This window comes from Branchiostoma lanceolatum, chromosome 2, assembly GCF_035083965.1.
Source record: "Branchiostoma lanceolatum isolate klBraLanc5 chromosome 2, klBraLanc5.hap2, whole genome shotgun sequence".
NCBI classification, from domain to species: domain Eukaryota; kingdom Metazoa; phylum Chordata; class Leptocardii; order Amphioxiformes; family Branchiostomatidae; genus Branchiostoma; species Branchiostoma lanceolatum.
The window spans coordinates 40201360-40222218 of record NC_089723.1 but is presented as its reverse complement, the minus strand read 5'-3'; the positions used below and the strand labels follow the sequence as shown (position 1 = coordinate 40222218).

The 20859-nt window shown below is 40.9% G+C and overlaps 1 protein-coding gene across 9 annotated transcripts; it reads left to right on the top strand.

Moving 5' to 3' along the window:
* Positions 1-370: 370 nt before the first annotated feature.
* On the top strand, positions 371-19414 carry LOC136429029 (tyrosine-protein kinase CSK-like). 9 transcript variants are annotated; one of them, XM_066418939.1, is made up of 14 exons: positions 372-698; positions 6210-6287; positions 7566-7619; positions 8231-8344; positions 10268-10368; positions 11377-11596; positions 12342-12444; positions 14297-14362; positions 15005-15107; positions 15587-15671; positions 16009-16082; positions 16595-16793; positions 17263-17349; positions 18312-19414. In XM_066418939.1, exons 3-14 carry the CDS (start codon positions 7611-7613, stop codon positions 18486-18488), a joined length of 1338 nt encoding a protein of 445 aa, XP_066275036.1. In that variant the 5' UTR covers positions 372-698; positions 6210-6287; positions 7566-7610; the 3' UTR covers positions 18489-19414. The 9 variants fall into 9 exon arrangements, with proteins under 9 accessions (XP_066275037.1, XP_066275038.1, XP_066275040.1 ...); XM_066418940.1 differs by lacking the exons at positions 6210-6287; positions 18312-19414 and adding an exon at positions 18087-18188 and having other exon boundaries at positions 371-698; XM_066418941.1 differs by lacking the exons at positions 6210-6287; positions 18312-19414 and adding an exon at positions 17754-18055 and having other exon boundaries at positions 371-698.
* The last annotated feature ends 1445 nt before the right edge of the window (positions 19415-20859 follow it).

The following is a 20859-nucleotide window of genomic DNA, read 5'->3' as shown; positions in this document are numbered from 1 at the left end:
GTGAAACTAAGGGAGAGATGAGAACAATATACACTGCATAATGATGACACATCACATTGCCACACTTGCTCTCGTGACTTCTAGTAACGTTACAATGAATATTTGGTGACCTTATGTTTTCTGCCTTGTCTGGAAAATTGTACAAAAAATTTTTAAAAGAAATTCTGCTTTATCTAAAGATATCATATTTTGATAAAAGAACCTGTAGCACATTGGAGAAGAAGAAAGCAGTTTTCTGCCCCAAAAGGGAAGTAACGCCATGACAAAGTGACAAGCTAGTAGGGTCACCTAGTCATAGTGTTTAAATCCCCCGCCCTTCCTGACGCATGCCGGGAAATCCGCAATTGTCCCTAGAGGGTCTGGGGTAATCGATCACTTTGGCTGAACCCCGATCCAACATGGCGGCTGGCGGAAGTAAGTTGGAGTAGTTGATGATCAACAGGGTAAAAATCACTTTTTCCTCGCCCTACCGCGCCTTCCTGAGGCTAGAGCTCGCTCCCGGAGGGGCATCTGTCGGAGCTGGACCGTCGGCGCGAGAGACTTACGCCCCCTGCCTGCACGGGAGCCCGGAAACTGGCGCTCGGGTCTGGGTGACCGACGGCCCCGATCGGGCACTTCCTGGTTTGGGTGGAAGTTTTATGCGGACGGCACTTCCCAGCGAAACGGCGCGAACTTGCCCTTCATCTGGCCAAGTTCAGGTGAGGTCACACCTGTAGAACCGCTGTGTAGATTTGTATAATCATCACGATTCGGTGCAACACATCTCTACAATTGAAAGAATTACTTGGGTAAATACTTGCACCGTTTTGGTATCTCCCAGATGTGGCTGTTCTGGGAGGGGCGGGAGCATGGGGGAGGGTCAGCACACCGACGTTACGATACTTACATCCTCACGTTAATGTTTGATACGTTCGTTAGTGGGACACTGTGGAACAGAAAGGGCTGCAGATGGAGCAAGGGGCGGAAAGGATGGGCTGATTTAACAAAGAGGAAATCACATATAATGAGTTATCATATAAACAGATAATTTGTAGGAAGCAGAACAACTTCTCAAAGTTCAAGACAAAGTGTTATTTTAGTACATGATCTGAGTCTATAGGCAGTGTAGTGAGGATTATAAGTTGAACTGATACGGATAAACTCATCTTCCTTATGAAGAATGGTTCTTTCTCAGCATAGTTTTAAATTTTTTTGAATAATAAGATCAATGTAATTTCCATTACCATCATCACATCTGACAGTGTACTGTAATGAATTCAAACTATCAAAGATATGGTACTAGTATGGTCGTAAATTTCTGTGGCCAGATAACTTGATGACAACTGTCAAGAAATATGTAAATAATGTTTTTTTTAAAACTTAAGTTGTCTCCAAGGTCAGTTCACAGCTGGAAAATTGCATAAATGGAAAGAATGCCTCGTGGCACCGTGTGGCTATATAGGGGAGCTGACTCTTAGACTAGAGGGTCCAGGTTCGAATCCCAAATACATGTATCTGTATCTATATAGCCGGTATAGCTGCCCTTCGGCGTAACAAGTCCTGATGTTGTTCCTGTTGAAAGGCAATTAACACATTTCCTCATTGGAATCTGGTGAAATAGAGTACAACTAGCTTCAACTAGGGACGTCCTGTTTGATTGAAGTCAGACGTCCCGTGTTTCAAAAGAGCAGGTAACACTGGTCAGTTCACATGTGGAAAAACAGAAGCTATTAGGAATCTTCAGAAATGATTGATTTTTGCCTACAAGTTGGGTATCAGCTGAAAGCTCTCTTCATCATGAACATAATCATGTAAAAATTATAAGTCAGTGATGTTCACCGCTTTAGATATGACCAGTTGAAAATGCATGTTTACGTTGTAGTCCTGTCTGAGCACAATGCAGCTTCATAATGGCCACATGGGTTTATACCAGTAATCGAGTGGCAATTGCTTTCGCCCACAGGAGGCTATCACACCTGGAATCACCTAGACCATTGAACCCAAGCCCGCCCACCGAACTGGTAATTTGGTTGAAAAGGTGTGAAAAATGTAAATCGACCAAGGTTCAAATGGCCATGTGGGCATTATCTAGCTCTCCATAGTCAATGCCAGGTCTCCATTGTCAATGGCTCACTCTCCAGAACTCAACTCACACTTTGCCAGTTGGTGTGAAATACAGTCTAATTAAGCAAGTATGATTCAAAGTAGGTCTGTGATCCAATTCAGGTAGTTGCCATTTTCTTTATAAAACAATATGTTCACTTTGTACTGCCTTACTGCCCTCAGAACCAAGGAGGTTAAAATATTTTAACCTCCTTGTTAGAACAGATTGCAGGATTTAGGTTTGAATTATATCACTTTGAAATTATTACATTTGATGGACAGAACGGGAAAATGATTAGATGGTGCAGTTTAAATTTGCAGGGTGCAGGTAGTTTTATGTTACTAACATTATAGTAACACAGGATTTATTTACTATGAAGTATGACAGGAAAATACAGTACTGAATTTCAAGTCCTGCGACTAATAAGTCAGGGAGGCTGTAGGTTGATTATGTGGCGTGAAAAGCTACCCCTTCTGATTTTTTATCCGAAGCACACCGCGACCTACTCTTCTCGATATTTAATTGACATTATATAATATTGTCCTTGTTTGAATGGAGTGTTACTGAGCCACTCATGATGTTGTGATAGTGATGTTCATTTGCATACAGGAACAATAGCGGTGGAAGTCTGGGCTGCATAACAATGTGAATACATTATGGTTTCTCAAAGATTGGTGGATGTTTGTGGTGGGGATTCCCAAATGCGTATTGACGATTTCTAAAACAACTTCGCTAAAAGGTTTAGGAGTAACTTAAGCTACAATACAGGTACAGGGTGTGCGCTGTTCATTGAAAAAAAAATATGGTACTTAAATTTACAGACACTGATAAACGGCTTGTTTAAAAGATAATAAACACTGATAAACTTAGAAGAGTATCGAAGCCACCTCTCCCGACCAATCTACTACATATTGTCTATAGAATTCTTGATAGTGTCAATGTCGATCGATTCGTTCAGCCCTTGAAACAATGCACATAATGACGTAGTTGCAAGGATTCGCCTTTGTATTCGCAATTTGGTTTACTCAAATTCACCCCATGGTCTGTTATCAAATGAGTCTTGTCATTCAAGTTGCTATCTTATTAAGTAGTGTCACCGGTTGAGACAGAAAGTGTGGGGAGGGGTGCAGCACAGTTTTAGAAAGTTTGCGCAAAAAGAACTGCCAATACACTTGTCGAGGAGAAGCGTAGGGGTGACGCATGACGGTGACCGGGACACTGCTCTTGGCTATGATATACAGGATCGGAGTTGTAGGGTTTTCTGCTGCATTGATTGCACTAGTACTTTTAGCTACAAAAAAGCATCATGCTTGTCCTCAGTCTGATGTTCCACCACTTTTTTTACATAGATAATATCACCTTGAATACATTCGTAAAAAAGCCATATGGAATGAAGAGCTATCTTGGGAGATATACCCATGCAATTCAAGTGGGGAGACTGACTTATTCATCTAAGTTATAATTGGTAAATGCAATCAAACATTTTTTAACCTGATATAAAAACATGCTAGCCACACCAATGTGTTAACTAGCTGCCATCTGAACCACATTTATTAAACAATAACTAAAGGCCACGTTCATGATTAAAAAAATAAAATGCTTCAAACCGTTTCGGATGAACCCAGAATTGAAACGGTTAACATTTTGCGTCAGCAATGCAAACTTGCACCCGCGCTGAAAACGGTTTACATTGAATTTGCATAACTCTGTTGTAATCCCGCACCTCGAGTAAGCGGCCGTAACAAGATTTTACTATTCAAAAATATCCTATTGACAGCTGAAACATTCACTTTTCCGAGCACTGACAAAGAGTTGTGTCTACAATTGGCACTAAACTGCTGTCCTTCATGCCCATAGCAATTTCTTCGTACACCTCCTGGTTCCGATCAAGGACATTATATAGAATTCTATATAATGTCCTTGTTTCGATGAATGCCATCAAGGTCCTTCTGGACATCCTGATTCCCCCACATAGATACCAGGGCTCTCGTGTCCTCATTGGACCATTTGTGAGAACCTTAGCAAAAAGCTATGATTCAAAAACGCTCCGATCGACAGCTAAAAACATTGAATTCACTCTTTCCTGCGCTAAAGCCCAAGTGATGCCAAGAACTATGACCTCATGTATCCGGATGTACCATGTCATAAAACATCAATGTGAACCGGTTCCTTAACGCTTTTGGGTTCATGATTACAATTCTGCGAAACCATTTTATTCTGAACCGTTGCAGCCTACCTCAGGAGGTCAGGTTCGAAACAAAACCGTTACGTAGTGTTCTTCATGTAAACTTTTCTTCATGTTATTGTTAACATACTTTTTTAAGTGTATCATTTTCATCTTGCCTGCTCAATTTGTCCCGCAACAAAAAGTCTTTGTTACATATTAAACTATGATATACTATAGTATAAGGCCGCATGGCCAAGTTTTTGCAAGGACATTTTATAGTGTCCTTGGTTTTTGTAAATCTTGGTGTGCAAAGATGGCCTGCTTGTCAATTGCCAGCAAGCAACAGCAACAAAACAAACTTGACAAGTGTAAATAATGGACCATTGTCATTCAAGCTCTGTCTTAATCATGTTAATTGGTAGGTATCATTATCCGCTCTTTTTGTATGGGTGATCAGTAAGTATTATGCAAATTGTCTACCTGAAGCTTTGTTACGTAATGTTACAAATGTTTTTATAAGTGGACAAATCTTTGCCATTAAGGAAAACCAAGGAGGTTTTGTATATCCTTGGTCAAATAAAGATGTTATATTCATGGGCCAAGCAAGCAATTAGAAGGCTTTTGATCGATAAGAGAATCAAAACACCAATCAAGTTATACATGGTCTAGACCCTGCTGAAAAACAAACAAATCCACAACTCAGGACTCGAAGCATATCTTAAACATTGAGCAAGGAGGTTTAATATATAGGCCTGTAACCTCCTTGCATTGAGGCTTTTTTAATCTCTCAAAATACAAATTATGAAAATTCCCAATGATTTCTTAACATTCTTTTTTTTGTTGTGAGGGCCAAGGGAAGACAATTGGAACTGTTACAGCTGAATTTGATTTCTTTCTTCAAGGTTTCTTCCACCTTACTCTTTAAAAAAGGTCAAAATAGTTTTACACTGTTACATCTTCAATCTTGGTTACATTTATCACTGCTTATATGAATACAACCAAGGTCCATTATACTTTTTTTGATCTTTGCAGATGTCCAGATGTCCTATGTAGTCAAGCTAATTGACAACATAGCTTATTAGTTTTAAATAATGTAGCACTGTGATCTGGTAAAGTCAAATCAAGGAGGTTTGATAGTCGCTTCTTGTTCAAATCAAATTGTTCACCTCAGGAGAAAATGGTCAAATAAGTGCTAATACACTGACTAGCTAGGTGTGATAACTCATTATGCGAGTGTTTTCAACAGTGTAGAAGGACTATTTATTGCCCATTTTCATTGGGATAGCCCACTGTTAGCCCCCTGTGGCCCCAGTTTAGTCGCCAGGCCGAATCAATGTTGGTATGGGTTGGGCAACTTTAAAAAGGAATATCTTCATAGCTTTACATCTTATGACCAAATTAGAGGTACCATAACGCAAGGGAAATCATGCTCTTTCAAATGACATGTAAAACTAATCTGTATGTTCAGTAGAAAAAAAGTTGGAAAATTGGATTTCCAAGATGGACGCCTTCAAATCCGGAAACTGGACTTCCGGATGTAAAGTGGACAGTGTTAGGTCAGGTAGCTGAAATGTATTATCACGTGATGAAGACATCATTACTGTATAATTATTAAGTTCTGTATTAACAAAGGAACTTTAAATCAGACCCTCGGGGCAAGGTGTGTGTGATAGTGTCTAGTGTCGGAACATATTGGTGACGTAATTCTGTGGTCGTCTAAATAAATTTCTCTTTGCTACATGCATTTTTTTTTTAATTTCATGGATTTTTTTCTTATCATCAGAATTCAGATACATGTATTGACTTTTTTGTAACCCTCCCAACGATTTCAAACCCGCTGTGGTGCCAGCTGCTACCAGTAACTGTTTACTGGGTATGTGCAGTTGTACTGGACTCAGCACAGAGGTTAAAGGTTAACCTGCTAGGACTGAGAATGTTTCTGTGTCTGTCCCTTTGCAGCTCACTCCTAACAGCTGACCCCTAGCAGCTGACCCCTAGTACATGTAGCTGACCCCTGACCCCTGCAGTTGCTGACAGGTTGGCAAACGCTGCTGTTGGCACATTTGGCTCACAGGAAATCTGTGTTTACTCTGACAGTACTTGTGAAAGTTCTCACCTCAAGAAAACGATAAGCTGGCCTTCAGTCTGCTTTGCACACTCACTCATAAAGGCATGATACATTATATACAGATATGTACTACATGATACATTGTAATATAGATATATACATAATTATGTTATTTATACACAGATATGTATGTCTGTATTTGTACATCTAGGTGTCAGTAACCAAACATATGTTTCTCCGGGCCTAAATCACTACAGTCAGAAGCCATGAAAACTCCATATTCCTTTTGCCTATCTACATGTAGTAGCCAGTCCTTTTCAACCAAAATTTGTACAGATGTGCTGTACATTTGTACAGGTTTTGATAAAACCAATTGGAATGTTTACACTTTTCAACTTCCCATTGGTCAGATTTTTACAAGCTGAACGGTACTAGTCTAGTGGACCCTTGATTGTATTAATCATATGTCGGACAACTAATAAATGCTGTAATTTCCATCACCGTAATCCCAGCTAAGAATGATATTGTACTATCAATGGTGGTTAGGGAAGTGGCCTTGTCCCTAGTCAGGAGGTGATAATTATAAATATACATGTCCTGCCAAGGCTGGTTATCACACAGATTAAAGGCTGTAGAGCTGATATCATTTAGGATTGTGCCATATATGGTCAATATTGATTGACTGAAGGGGGCCAACTCTGTAACCAGTATGACACATTGACAGATGATGATGATGAAAATGCGCTATGCAGCTGATTTTGGTTGGTCAATAGTTTATGTCCACTGCAAGATATGGTATATACTGTAATTGTACATGCAGCTTTTGCAACAGTAACTGTGCACCCTGGCGTTTTTTGGTTTAAGAAATAGATACACCAGTCAAGATGCAATTATCAATGCAGTAATCATCATTCTGAAATAGCAGCTAGCACATCTATATTTCATCTACTGAAATTTTTAATTATTTGTCAACCCACATTAGTGGGCTGTGAAGTTTGTCTTTATCATGGTTATAAGTAGTACTTTAAGTCGATGGCTGAGACACCAAACTCTGGTGTGACATGAAGACTGAATATGAATCAGGTTAACTTTGTGAAGTTGTTATGCAACAGCAACTTCTCACAAATCCGGGACCTTGAGAAGATACAGAAGTTGACTAAAGGAAAGGAAACTGCCGTCTCATGTTGTAGTCAGACTCGGAGTGAACCTTCTGGAATCCTTGCTGACATCAGACTGTTTCTCCGCAGGTCCAGAGAAAGCTGTGCTGACGTCTCTCCACTGGGCTGGCAGTCATGTCAGGAGTAAGTATGCAGCCACACAAACTCTGGACAAAAAATTGTGATGATTTGGATGATTTAGAATCGGATGTGGGCATAGTTGAAAAAATGAGTTAGACTCATTTTCGTGAGATAGCTGCTCAATTTTGATTTGTTTCTATAATATATGACTATATTCCCAAGGAATTGCATCACTTTTTGGGAGTAGTACATGTACCTCTAATTTTGTTCCTATCACTGACAGTGACTGTGACATTGACTTTGACAGGATGGAACAATCAATCATACTGACCCTCTGATGTGTTGACATGTACATACTATGATATGATATAATTAAGCTCTATTGGAAATCAGAGTCTCATTCATATGTAAACAAAAGCTGACAAAGTCTTGAATTTATATATTATTCATCCTAAATTCTCTGTCAGAATGAGATGATACCTGATTTGTGAAGTTTGTTCAGCCAAGTGATTTTATGGGACCTGGCTGTTAAAGCATGACCTTTGTTCAAAACAACTCTCTGTCTGACCAGGACAGTGCCTTTGAACAATAGTATAACCCTGACTGTAGTCTCTGATAATAGCGTTGCTCTCCTAGCCAGCACTAACCCTCTGTCCTGTGTTTCTAACCACTAGGCTAGTTGGGCGCCAGGCACAGAGTGTCTGGCCAAATACAACTTCCTCGGAAACTCCTCGGACGACCTACCATTCAACAAGGGAGAAATTCTCACCATTGTTAAAAGTACTAGGGTGAGTACAGGGGAGAAATTCTCACCATTGTTAGAAGGGTGAATACAGGGGAGAAATTCTCACCATTGTTAAAAGTACTAGGGTGAGTACAGGGGAGAAATACGTTTGTTGAAAGTACTAGGGTGAGTACAGGGGAGAAATACCATTGTTAAAAGTACTAGGGTGAGTACAGGGGAAAAATATCATTGTTAAAAGTACTAGGGTGAGTACAGGGGAGAAATACCATTGTTAAAAGTACTAGGGTGAGTACAGGGGAGAAATACCATTGTTAAAAGTACTAGGGTGAGTACAGGGGAAAAATATCATTGTTAAAAGTACTAGGGTGAGTACAGGGGAGAAATACCATTGTTAAAAGTACTAGGGTGAGTACAGGGGAGAAATACCATTGTTAAAAGTACTAGGGTGAGTACAGGGGAAAAATATCATTGTTAAAAGTACTAGGGTGAGTACAGGGGAGAAATACCATTGTTAAAAGTACTAGGGTGAGTACAGGGGAGAAATACCATTGTTAAAAGTTATAGGGTGAGTACAGGGGAGAAATACCATCGTTAAAAGTACTAGGGTGAGTACAGGGGAAAAATATCATTGTTAAAAGTACTAGGGTGAGTACAGGGGAGAAATACCATTGTTAAAAGTTATAGGGTGAGTACAGGGGAGAAATACCATTGTTAAAAGTTATAGGGTGAGTACAGGGGAAAAATACCATTGTTAAAAGTACTAGGGTGAGTACAGGGGAAAAATATCATTGTTAAAAGTACTAGGGTGAGTACAGGGGAGAAATACCATTGTTAAAAGTTATAGGGTGAGTACAGGGGAAAAATACCATTGTTAAAAGTACTAGGGTGAGTACAGGGGAAAAATATCATTGTTAAAAGTACTAGGGTGAGTACAGGGGAGAAATACCATTGTTAAAAGTACTAGGGTGAGTACAGGGGAGAAATACCATTGTTAAAAGTACTAGGGTGAGTACAGGGGAGAAATACCATTGTTAAAAGTACTAGGGTGAGTACAGGGGAGAAATACCATTGTTAAAAGTACTAGGGTGAGTACAGGGGAGAAATACCATTGTTAAAAGTACTAGGGTGAGTACAGGGGAGAAATACCTTTGTTAAAAGTACTAGGGTGAGTACAGGGGAGAAATACCTTTGTTGAAAGTACTAGGGTGAGTACAGGGGAGAAATACAGTACCTTTGTTGAAAGTACTACTATAGGGTGAGTTCTAAATGATTTTCTGGCCAGAGAAATGAGGAAAGTGAAAAGGAAGCAATGCAGTGAATGTAATACAAGCCCCAAGAGCTTAATGTTCATGATAAGGTCTTATATATGTTTACTGACTTGTGTCATATAGAAGACCTGTAGGCATAGTTAGACTCCCTTCTGTTTTCTATTTCTTATCTAATTGACTAAAACACTTCAGTAACTTTGCTTTTCAACTTCTATAAATCTGTGCGTTGTAGCAGGTAGTTTTAGAACTTCTTCAGAACGAACAATGGACAAAAGGATTACAGCATTATGAATATTTTTAAGTTTAGATGTGGTTAAGCTGCTCCAACTTTACACTTTCTTTCATTTCTTGCTCTCACCTTGCTTTCCTGTTTTGTTCTTTCTGGAATAAGAACTCTTTTGGCAAACTGGATTCAAAGAAATTATTTTCATTTCCTTGGTGCAGATAACATTGATTCATACATTCGACAAAACAAATTTAAGGTACATCTTGAATCATACATAAATATCAAATAGACTTAATATCAAGTTACTCAAGCAACTGGATATAAGTTTTTTACTTTTGTTTTGAGTATCTCATTGCTTGGATGTCTAACCTTCATCCAAATAGCAAATAGAGAAAGACATGAAAATGCCCATTAGTCGTGAAAGCCTTGTGCCTGAGGAGACTCTCCCTGACTCCAGTTCCTTTCCCCGCAGGATCCCAACTGGTACCGCGCGAGAACGCAGGACGGCAGGGAAGGCATGATTCCCGCCAACTACGTCCAGAAGCGGGAGGTCGTCAAGCTCAACGCCATGCCGTGAGTACAGATTGTTTAATTTTAAGGAGTTCGAATTTGGTAAACTCACCAACTTATACAGTAGGTTCATTTTTGTAATACCAGCAGCACCTGAAAATCCAGAGTTTGCGGTTGAAACAATTATAGCAAACTTAGCAGCAATATTGTCATATCACAGGTGTTCATGGTAGAGATTAGTAACCACAAAAATTGCAACTGAGCCACCAGACCAAGCTGTCCCAAGCTTGTGTTATACAGTGTATCACACTATCTATCTATGTCATCTTGTATCGGACTGTCTCCTTTTAAGTCTTAATGTCTGAAAACCAAGGAAGTGAAGTTGCCTGGCCAGAGACACTGCCGCCCAGGCATCTCACATCGTCATTCAGCAGACCACAGGATGTTTAGTGTCTGGGTGAAGTTTTTATTTCCTTCAGTCCGACATGAGGTCAGGCTATGTGGAGCTATGAATGCAGGCTGTAGGGTAGTTCCTTAGTAAAGGGTCCCCCTTCCATCAAGCCTGGGGCCTCAGGACAAAGCATATTTGTACCATAGACTATTCCATCCCCAATCCTGTTAAAACCTGAGTATTGGCCTAGGGGTAGAGTCTTTGCCTTGCAACTGTCATACCAGACTTTTAAAAATGGTGCAGATAACTTTCTCTATGTATCACTCAGCACAAGAAAAAAGTAGCTGAAACTTGAACGCACTCCACTGCCAGTGGACTAACCCCCTGCTGTAGTGATGCACCTGTGTGTGGGCCAGGGCTACAGAAACTGAGATCTCTTCTCTCTAAGTCAGAAACATGAAGCTTATTAGGCGAGATTGACAGGCTCAACCAGCGAAGAAGAGGTTAAAAAGGCTGCTCGGGAAATCCCTGCAACATTTAGGCCCATTTTGTTTTAGATCCGAGCACACCAGGAAGGACCCTTACTGTTTTCAATAAGGCGTCGATAATGGAATTAGACTACTTGACTACTGATGGTAGTTCCACAGTAAGTAATATGGACTGTTCCATTAACCCTGTAGGTGGTTCCACGGTAAGATCACGCGAGAGCAGGCGGAGGCCCTCCTGAACCCCCCGCACGATGGGACGTTCCTGGTTCGGGAGAGCACAAACTACCCGGGGGACTACACGCTGTGTGTGTCCTTCGGTGCCAAGGTCGAGCACTATCGCGTCATCTTCAAGAACAACCGGCTGACCATCGACGAGGAGATAGACTTCGAGAACCTCACCAAACTAGTCGAGGTTCGTTCTGGTTTGCTTTTGGTTTGTCTTTTGTGCTGTATCCTCCTTTCTGTCAGTCAGTCAGAAAGACTAGGACCTAACTGTGCAAATACTGCATACTTTGGGTGATATCGCACAAAGGAATAACAGCATTTTATGTCGCATCTAGCTGTATCATATCTCTATATACAGAGCTGGAAGTAGTAATTAAAATAATACCACCTACATGTACATATGCAAGTAAATAGATAGTGGGGGTAAAACTGGAGCTGTGCAGGTATTTCTGATGACTTCCTGCACCTAACCTGCACTGGTCCATGTACTGGGTATATACAGGTTAGTGCAGGTAAAATTGGAGCTGTGCAGGTATTTCTGATGTCTACCTGCACCCAACCTGCACTGGTCCATATACTGGGTATATACAGGTTAGTGCAGGTAAAATTGGAGCTGTGCAGGTATTTCTGATGTCTACCTGCACCTAACCTGCACCTGCACTGGTACTTTGTGGATTTTGTTTATTACCAATGCCAAATGAAGAATTGGTGAAATGATTTCTCATGATGTTTGTTCCATACTTCATAAAGATTCGTCTTTTCTGGGAAAGCAGTGCAGGTGCAATTTGTCTGGTGCAGGTGATTTTGATGCAGGTGATTTTGCATGTTACTTGCATCTGCGCATGTACAGATGTATGTATTTTGCATATATCTGAGGCTTATTGTGCTGCCATGTTGATCCCTGATCGTTAATCCCATTTCTCCTGTTGCAGCATTACGAGAAGGATGCTGACGGCCTCTGCACGACGCTAAAGAAACCCGTCCCTAAGAAGGGAGGGCAGGGATTCTCAGTCGACTCACAAGCCTTTAAGGATGGTGAGTTTTCACTGATGTCATTTATACCTCAGGTTCTATTATAACCTCTATACAGCCGTGCATTTTTTATATGTATGCAGACAGCACTAACAAAATTTCCTGGGTGTCAAACTTTTTCAAACAAAATGGAAAATGGATTAAATTTGTGTTAAAAATGCAACAAACTATGTCAAATTTTGTTAAGGTTATCCACAAATTTAATGATTGTTGCAACATATCTTGATAAACCTTGACATCTGTAAGTAATATGTAGTTTCAAATTCAAGCTCTCAGAATTCATCTTGCTGCTTGGTTGTTTTTTACTGGTAGTTCTTCTAGAACCAGGACCTGGTAATACTCTTGATGTGGCCATACAGCAACAACTGAAAAGCTACTAGCCAATCCATCATTAGCTGTTGTTAAGGGGATTGCCTTATTGAACACCAGAGCATTTTATTTCATGGCTATTTGGGAATATTGCTTATCAAAAAGTCTTCATTGACATTAAAGGACACACATTTAGATCAATATTGTGTAAGTTGGGATGTCTCTCATCTTGCAGCAACATGTTTTCTGGTCACTAGACAAATGTTCATCAGGGCTTACTTTCTGATGATCATCCTGCACTTTCTGTATTGAAATGTTGACAGATTTTTATTGGCTGCAATTCTAAGCTCCTTTTCATCATTGATTAAAATGGGATCCAAAAACAATGCTCATGCAGACACCATAATTATCATAATATTAGTTAATGAAGTCTTAAATAGTCCATCTAATTACCCCACAGGTTACGTAACACTCATTGTGCATTTAATTTAACACAGCTCATTACTTACAAAGCACAAACAAGCCTCTGCCTGTTTGATGTCTGCATCACATAACGGTCGTACCTTACATGAAAGAGCCACTGTGACAGTTCCCTGATGAGAACATAGCTGGCGTGTTGTGAGAGTAGTGAGAACATACATGTAGCTGCATGGCATGTTGTGATTACCTCTCCACGCATTCTGCGCATTACACAGACTAATCACCGTCCTTAAGTACAGTTTGTGCCTCAGCCATTTTTTGTACTTTAAAAAGACTCTCTTTATCATTCTTGGGCCATTTTCAAGCAGGTGCTGTAAATGCAGTTATGTTCATGTTGATTTGATGCGATTGATAGATTGAAAATGGAGTGTTCACAATGGCTGTGAGTTTGCAGTTGAAATGGGGGTAAGCAGGCAGAAAACAGAACCAGTGTTTTCGTTGTGGTTTTTTGTTCACTGTGAAGAAAACTGCAAACATTAAACCACCGTTTGTGAACATAATTGCATTTACACTACATCATCGAGGTATTTCCCTGATTGTCAGTTTTCTCTGTTATAGCTGCATGGGACATGAACTTGACCATGTGTGTCATTCTGAAGATTGACCACTTCACAAAATGATTTCAACATTGAGCTGTTATTCCACCTGAGCACATGCAGTAACTGAGTAACAATGTTTACATAACAACGGAACTTTACAGAACACAGAAGCTTTTTTACAGAATCTGTCATGAAATATTGATGGACTGGAGTGATGCCGATCTTGTTTAGTGTACTTTGGTAGGGGAAATGGCATTGTTAGGAGATCTGACGGGTTCTGAGCAACGTTACAGAGTTTACTGTGATAAGTAATGATGGTGAGTAACATTACAGGGTGTGAGTGTATGGTGAGTAACATGATTAGTGTGTGAGTAAATGGTGAGTAACATGATTAAAGTGTGTGAGTAAATGTGAGTATATGGTGGGTAGCATGATTAGTGTGTGAGTAAATGATGAATGTTACCGAGTGTGAGTAAATGATGAATGTTACCGAGTGTGAGTAAATGAATTGTTTTTTCTGGTTGCAGCTGGCTGGGCCATCAACAGAACGGAAGTGCAGCTGGGGAAGTCTCTCGGCAAGGGGGAATTCGGAGGTAGGCTTCTGTTATTATAACCTAAAACGGTTTCAGAATCTTTTGCTTTTTGTGTGCTGAAAATAGTGTTTTCTACATTTTACAACACACTGTGTGAACTCATAGATGTAGAACAGAATTAGTGAACTAAGGTATACACATTGTTGATTGACAATCCACAGTCCTTTGAGGCTAGCATGCAGTGCATCTAGTGCTGCAGTACTGGGCCTCACCTGATTTTTTTCCTGGTGTTTGTAACCTTAATTAACCCCCGAGGGGCTGGGATCGGCCTCACTCCATGTCTAGTAACAGCAACATATATGGTAACAGGGGGGGGGGGGTGGTAACAGGAGGGACTGTACATCACAGTGTGGAACAGACTGGTCTCTCCTGGTAGAATTTCTTCCCTGTCCCTGAATATCGTTATGTAAGGACTGTTGTTGTTGAGTTCCCATCAGAACCTGTAGCACTGCAAGGGTAGAACAGACTTTTAAATACCTAGAGAGAAATTAGCCTAGTATCTGAACGAAGCGTAACACAGCGCCAAGAGACCACGTCTAGCGATAGACGTTAAACAAGGACGATAACAACAACAAGGGTGCCTTGTCACACAAAGTTCATGATATCATCTGGCACCGGGATATGATGATTGCTGTTTTGCAGATGTTATCCAGGGAGTGTACAGAGGCAGGTTAGTCGCCATCAAGTCTCTGAAGGACACGAGTAAAGCAGCGCAACAGTTCCTGGCAGAAGCTTCTGTCATGACGTGAGTAGTACTGTTAACCTTCTCCCTGCTGCCTGACTCTGTAACCAATAGAGAATGGGATGCCAAACATCTACTTCAGTGTGCTAAAGGTTAACCCTCACAGTCACATGGGGTACAGCCTCAGATATCGTAGTATGAATGTCTCCTGATATATCTATGCACATTGTTGTTCTTCATGTTATTACATGATCCTTCAGAGAGCTTTCAAATGGACAATCAGTCTTTGCACTGTTAATTCATTGAAGCTTGCAACACCAAAATTTTCCCAGGTATAATGAGTCTTAAGTCAATGTGAAAATACTCCAAATGTTTTAAGATTTGCAGCTCTGTATATTATGATTTCTCAATGCAAAGTGAGATGTGAACTATATTTACTATAATATATGAGGACTGAAGAAATGTTATGCTGAAGATACATGTCCAAGTGAGTTTCCCTTTCTCAAGCCCAGCAGCACCTAATGTTGTTATCCCCTCCCCAGGGCCGTATCTCATCCCAACCTCGTGCAGCTGATAGGAGTGTGCTTCGGGGACCCCATATTCATCATCACAGAGTTCATGGCTAAGGTATAACACTGTACAACTGTACTACAGTACACTGAGCTGATGTAGAGAAAAAGATTATAACAATATGAGGAAACTACTTTCAAAAAGTGTTTACCAGGAGAGCAAGTTGGTAAAAGGTTCTAGACAGATGTTAGCAAAAATGTTTGTTGAATTCTGTGTCTAGTAAAATCCTGTGTTTTAGTCAGATTTCTACCACCTCTGTCTGCAAGTGGATAGTTCACAATACGCTTTTAGTTTTGTTGACAAGTGGTCATTATAGGATAATATTACTCAACACCAGTGGTTTTATATCATGACTACTATAATTACAGACCTTGACATGACCTGTCCCCTGTAGGGTTCACTAGTCGACTACTTGCGGTCCAGAGGGAGATCAGTCATCACAACGTCAGACAACCTGCAGTTCTCATGGTACGTTTGAAGCAACCCTTATAACCCAGCCTGCAGTTCTCACACTTACTTATAGCATACAATTATACGGCAGGATTATGGGTCTACACTGTCTTTTTTATATTAAACAGCGAGGTATGATGATGTTGAGCCAGAGATTCCACACTTTCTTTACATTATGTCACATGTCTTGATGCTGATTGTCTGAAGCATTGCATAAACCTTTTACAACTAACTATTTCTATTTTACATGGAGCCTGGGTGTAGAAATATCTTTAATTTGCAGTGTTTTCAAGTCAATGAATGAATATGGCTATCAGTGTTGTTATAGACTGAGGTACAATCTATGAAAAATGCATTTTTGTTTATGAGTATGATGTTGTCCTGAAGATGTGATGTTTTTTACCCCACAGCAACATGTGTGCGGGCATGGCCTACCTGGATAGTATGATGTTGTTCTGACGATGTGATGTTTGTTGCCATGTTTATGAGTATGATGTTGTCCTGAAGATGTGATGTTTGTTAACCCACAGTAACATCTGTGCGGGCATGGCCTACCTGGAGTCCAAGAACCTGGTGCACCGGGACCTGGCCGCCAGAAACGTGCTCTTATCGGAGGAGGGGACCGCAAAGGTGTCAGATTTCGGGCTGGCGAGGGAGATGAATTTTGATAAGTTAGAGGGAGGCAAGGTTCCTGTGAAGTGGACGGCACCGGAGGCACTTAGACATGGGGTAGGTCCTTACGTCTTAGACGTGGGGTAGGTCCTTACGTCTTAGACATGGGCTAGGTCTAGATCAGTATGTCTTAGCACAGGGTGAGTCAGGGGTTCTTGTGTGAAGTTACAGCATGTGTGTTCCTAATACTGAGTATAATGTGTGACAGTTCAGTCTATATACTAGATAATCAAGTGATTGGAATGATTGCTAACTTTCTGTAGGAAAGAGTTGTACAGAAAAGAAAATGCAGTCATCTTTGGGGCCAGTCATATATACAATAGACAGGATGTGATGTAGTTTTGACTGTAATCTTTCCTGTGATAACCCTATTGTCCTTCTGTTTGAGCAGTGCTATGCCCAACGTACATTTTATGTAGACAGGATGTGATGTAAGTAAGTAGACAGGATGTGATGTATGTAGACAGGATGTGATGTATGTAGACAGGATGTGATGTAACATTTGACTGTAATCTTCCTTGTGCAGCATTTCTCTACAAAATCTGATGTCTGGAGTTTTGGCATCCTTCTATGGGAACTCTACTCCTACGGCAGACCTCCCTACCCAAGAGTGGTGAGTCACAGTTTATTGTGTAGTCCCTACCCAAGAGTGGTGAGTCACAGTTTCTTGTGTTGTCCCTACCCAAGAGTGGTGAGTCACAGTTTCTTGTGTAGTCCCTACCCCCAAGTGGTGAGTCACAGTTTCTTGTGTAGTCCCTACCCCCAAGTGATGAGTCACAGTTTCTTGTGTAGTCCCTACCCCCAAGTGGTGAGTCACAGTTTCTTGTGTAGTCCCTACCCCCAAGTGGTGAGTCACAGTTTCTTGTGTAGTCCCATAGCGGATGTAGTAGCACATGTTGATGGGTGTTTGTTGTTCCAGCCCATAGCGGATGTAGTAGCACATGTTGATGACTAAATGTTGTGTTCCAGCCCATAGCGGATGTAGTAGCACATGTTGATGGGTGTTTGTTGTTCCAGCCCATAGCGGATGTAGTAGCGCATGTTGATGGGTGTTTGTTGTTCCAGCCCATAGCGGATGTAGTAGCACATGTTGATGACTAAATGTTGTGTTCCAGCCTAAAGCGGATGTAGTAGCACATGTTGATGGGTGTTTGTTGTTCCAGCCCATAGCGGATGTAGTAGCACATGTTGATGGGTGTTTGTTGTTCCAGCCCATAGCGGATGTAGTAGCACATGTTGATGACTAAATGTTGTGTTCCAGCCCATAGCGGATGTAGTAGCACATGTTGATGGGTGTTTGTTGTTCCAGCCCATAGCGGATGTAGTAGCACATGTTGTTTATTGTTCCAGCCCATAGCGGATGTAGTAGCGCATGTTGAGCTGAATGTTTGTTCCCCCCAGCCCATAGCGGATGTAGTAGCACATGTTGATGGCTAAGTGTTTTGTGTTCCAGCCCATAGCGGATGTAGTAGCACATGTTGTTTGTGTTCCAGCCCATAGCGGATGTAGTAGCACATGTTGTTTATTGTTCCAGCCCATAGCGGATGTAGTAGCGCATGTTGTTTATTGTTCCAGCCCATAGCGGATGTAGTAGCACATGTGGAGAAGGGCTACAGAATGGAGCCGCCCGAAGGCTGCCCCGAGGACATCTACAGCATCATGAAGGAGTGTTGGCAGCTCGTCCCAGACAAAAGGCCTGCCTTTAAGAAGCTTCTACAACAATTGGAAAACTTCCGGAGTGTGTTGGTCTGACTCCTGGCCTCTGACCTCTAACCTTTTTTACCTTCCATATAACATTATATAAGTTACCTTCTTTTAACTCGTCGTAATATTCTCCTAACTCCATTTCATATCGACCAATCAGATTGAGTCCTCATATTGACAATTTCAAAGTTTGTTATTTTCCTTGGATGTACATGTATTCGAAGGTCAGGTGAAGGTTAAAGTACTGTGTATATGATATCCGTAGCCATTGTAGTGTTCTATTTCTAACAGAAATGCATGTTATGCTTTGTTATCATTTTTATATATTATGTGTCTTTTTGAAATGTATGTCAGCTATGATAATTCTACTGGTGTATGTGGCATACAGAGGTAATTATTTAACCCTATTGTTATTTGTAGCCAACATTTATGCAAAAATTGCCATACTAAAAGGTAAACCGCATAGAGACATGTTGTTTTTAGAAGGGTAGAAGCCAGATCACTGAAGTAGCTTCCATAATTCTGTATATATTTCCTGCCTTTGTGTTCTGGTAATGAATTCGATATGACCCAATATGAAAGGAAAAGCAGCTACTGTAGGCAAGGCCAGCATTTCTCTGATCACCACTGGAGCTTAACAATCTCCTGCTAGCTCGATCACCATATATACCTGTGAGTGGCAAAGTTTACCCGCCCTTAGTGATGTAAACAGGAAGAAATGTGAGAGGTTTTAAAGTTTGATTTCTGCTGGAAGCTAGTTCAAGCTGTTGCTGCCATTTGTAAGATATTTATGATAGTGTACAGCATGTATGCAAGAGACTTCGTGAAATGTGCAGCTTTTAAACATGCGTCCGTAAAGAAATCGGTGCGGCCGACATGTGAGGGAGTTCAGTTACGTATTGATACTCACCAATCATGGCTGTGCATGAAAATTAGAAGTTCAACCAACAAGGCAGTAAATGTTTGTATGACTACATTTTGGCTTGAAACTTGTGTGTCTACATTTTGGCTTTACATGTGTACATTTTGGCTGAGGTAGGCAGCCAAGTGCACTATGAAGCCTTCTACTGTTTGGCTGCAAGTTTCCTGCACTGGGATAGCCTCACTCATATGTGGGGAAAACTGCCATTTTCTACTGTGCAGTTTCAGTTTTGCTGTGTCTTCTACTGCAACATAGCAAGCATACTCACCAAATTGCACTTGCTAGGAAAATCATATTGAATTGTAAAAGGAATCAGAAAAAAAGAGCCTGTTTTGTTCAAGATATTACTTGAGAATGGTATTGCTTGAACCAAATTTTACATGACATGGTCCTAGTTAGTGTACATCCCTGCAGCCAACTGCATGCCTTGTCTAAGCTGAACCACTGCAGCAACGTCTCCCATACATTCCAGTGTTGCCTGAATGCCATGTAGAGTTGTACTCATGCAATCGCTTCAACAGGTGATGAAGCAGGACTTCAGACAGTGTTGCCGCTTCCCTCGGCCAGTACCAAACCTACCAAACCTTTACCTCCAGTATTCCTGCTTCCACCTGCTCACTGCACCGGAAGTCAGATACTCGGCTGTAACAGTTCTTTATGTACTGAACAGATAATCACACTGTTGGCAATGTTTCGACCTTACAAATTACTTGCTTTTCTGCTGCAAATGAGGTCCATAAGCAGAAATCAAAATCTCCAGGAACTTTCTCATTAGAACCTGTGCAAAAATGTTCATCATGCCTCTTCACACGGCTGCAACACATGCTTTTGGGTCACTGTTCTCAGAACTGGTGGTGATTTTTGCACATTTTTGCACATTTCTTGCACTGTTTGTGTTTAAAGGACTTCTATAAGCTCTACAGAGGCTGGTCATTGCTGCAGTGTTGCATACTTACCTGTATCATAACCACAAAACTATTGTAACGAGTACCTGCTGTAGTGTACAATCATGTCACTACAATAATGTGAATTAAGGGTTTGAGGAGACCATTGAGTAAGAATGGTTTGCTAGGGCAGAGTGAAATATGTGTCTGTTACGATCCCGAGAACCATCATGTGCCTTTCCTACCGCAGCCGGAATGGCTGATCCACCCCGCAGTATTTTGTAATGTGACCTTTTTTAATAGTAGTGACTTTATGTTATAGCCTCAGCCAGTGCTATGCGAATAATGGTACAATTATGTCAGCACGGCTGTCCGGTATTTATCACAATCATGGGAGATTATCTGGTACTAAGTTCCTTCTGTAGAGGCAGGGTAAATGTGAGTAGATTTGACTACAGAGAAAGCTATGAGATGAACAACTATCCTTGTAATAAACATTTATTTGTAACAAAAACTCTGTGTGTTATATGTCACTGCTGATGAATATAAAAGATTAGGGAGTGTTGCATCCCTTAGATTGTGTTTAGCACCAGGGAAAGGTTTGTGAGTGTGT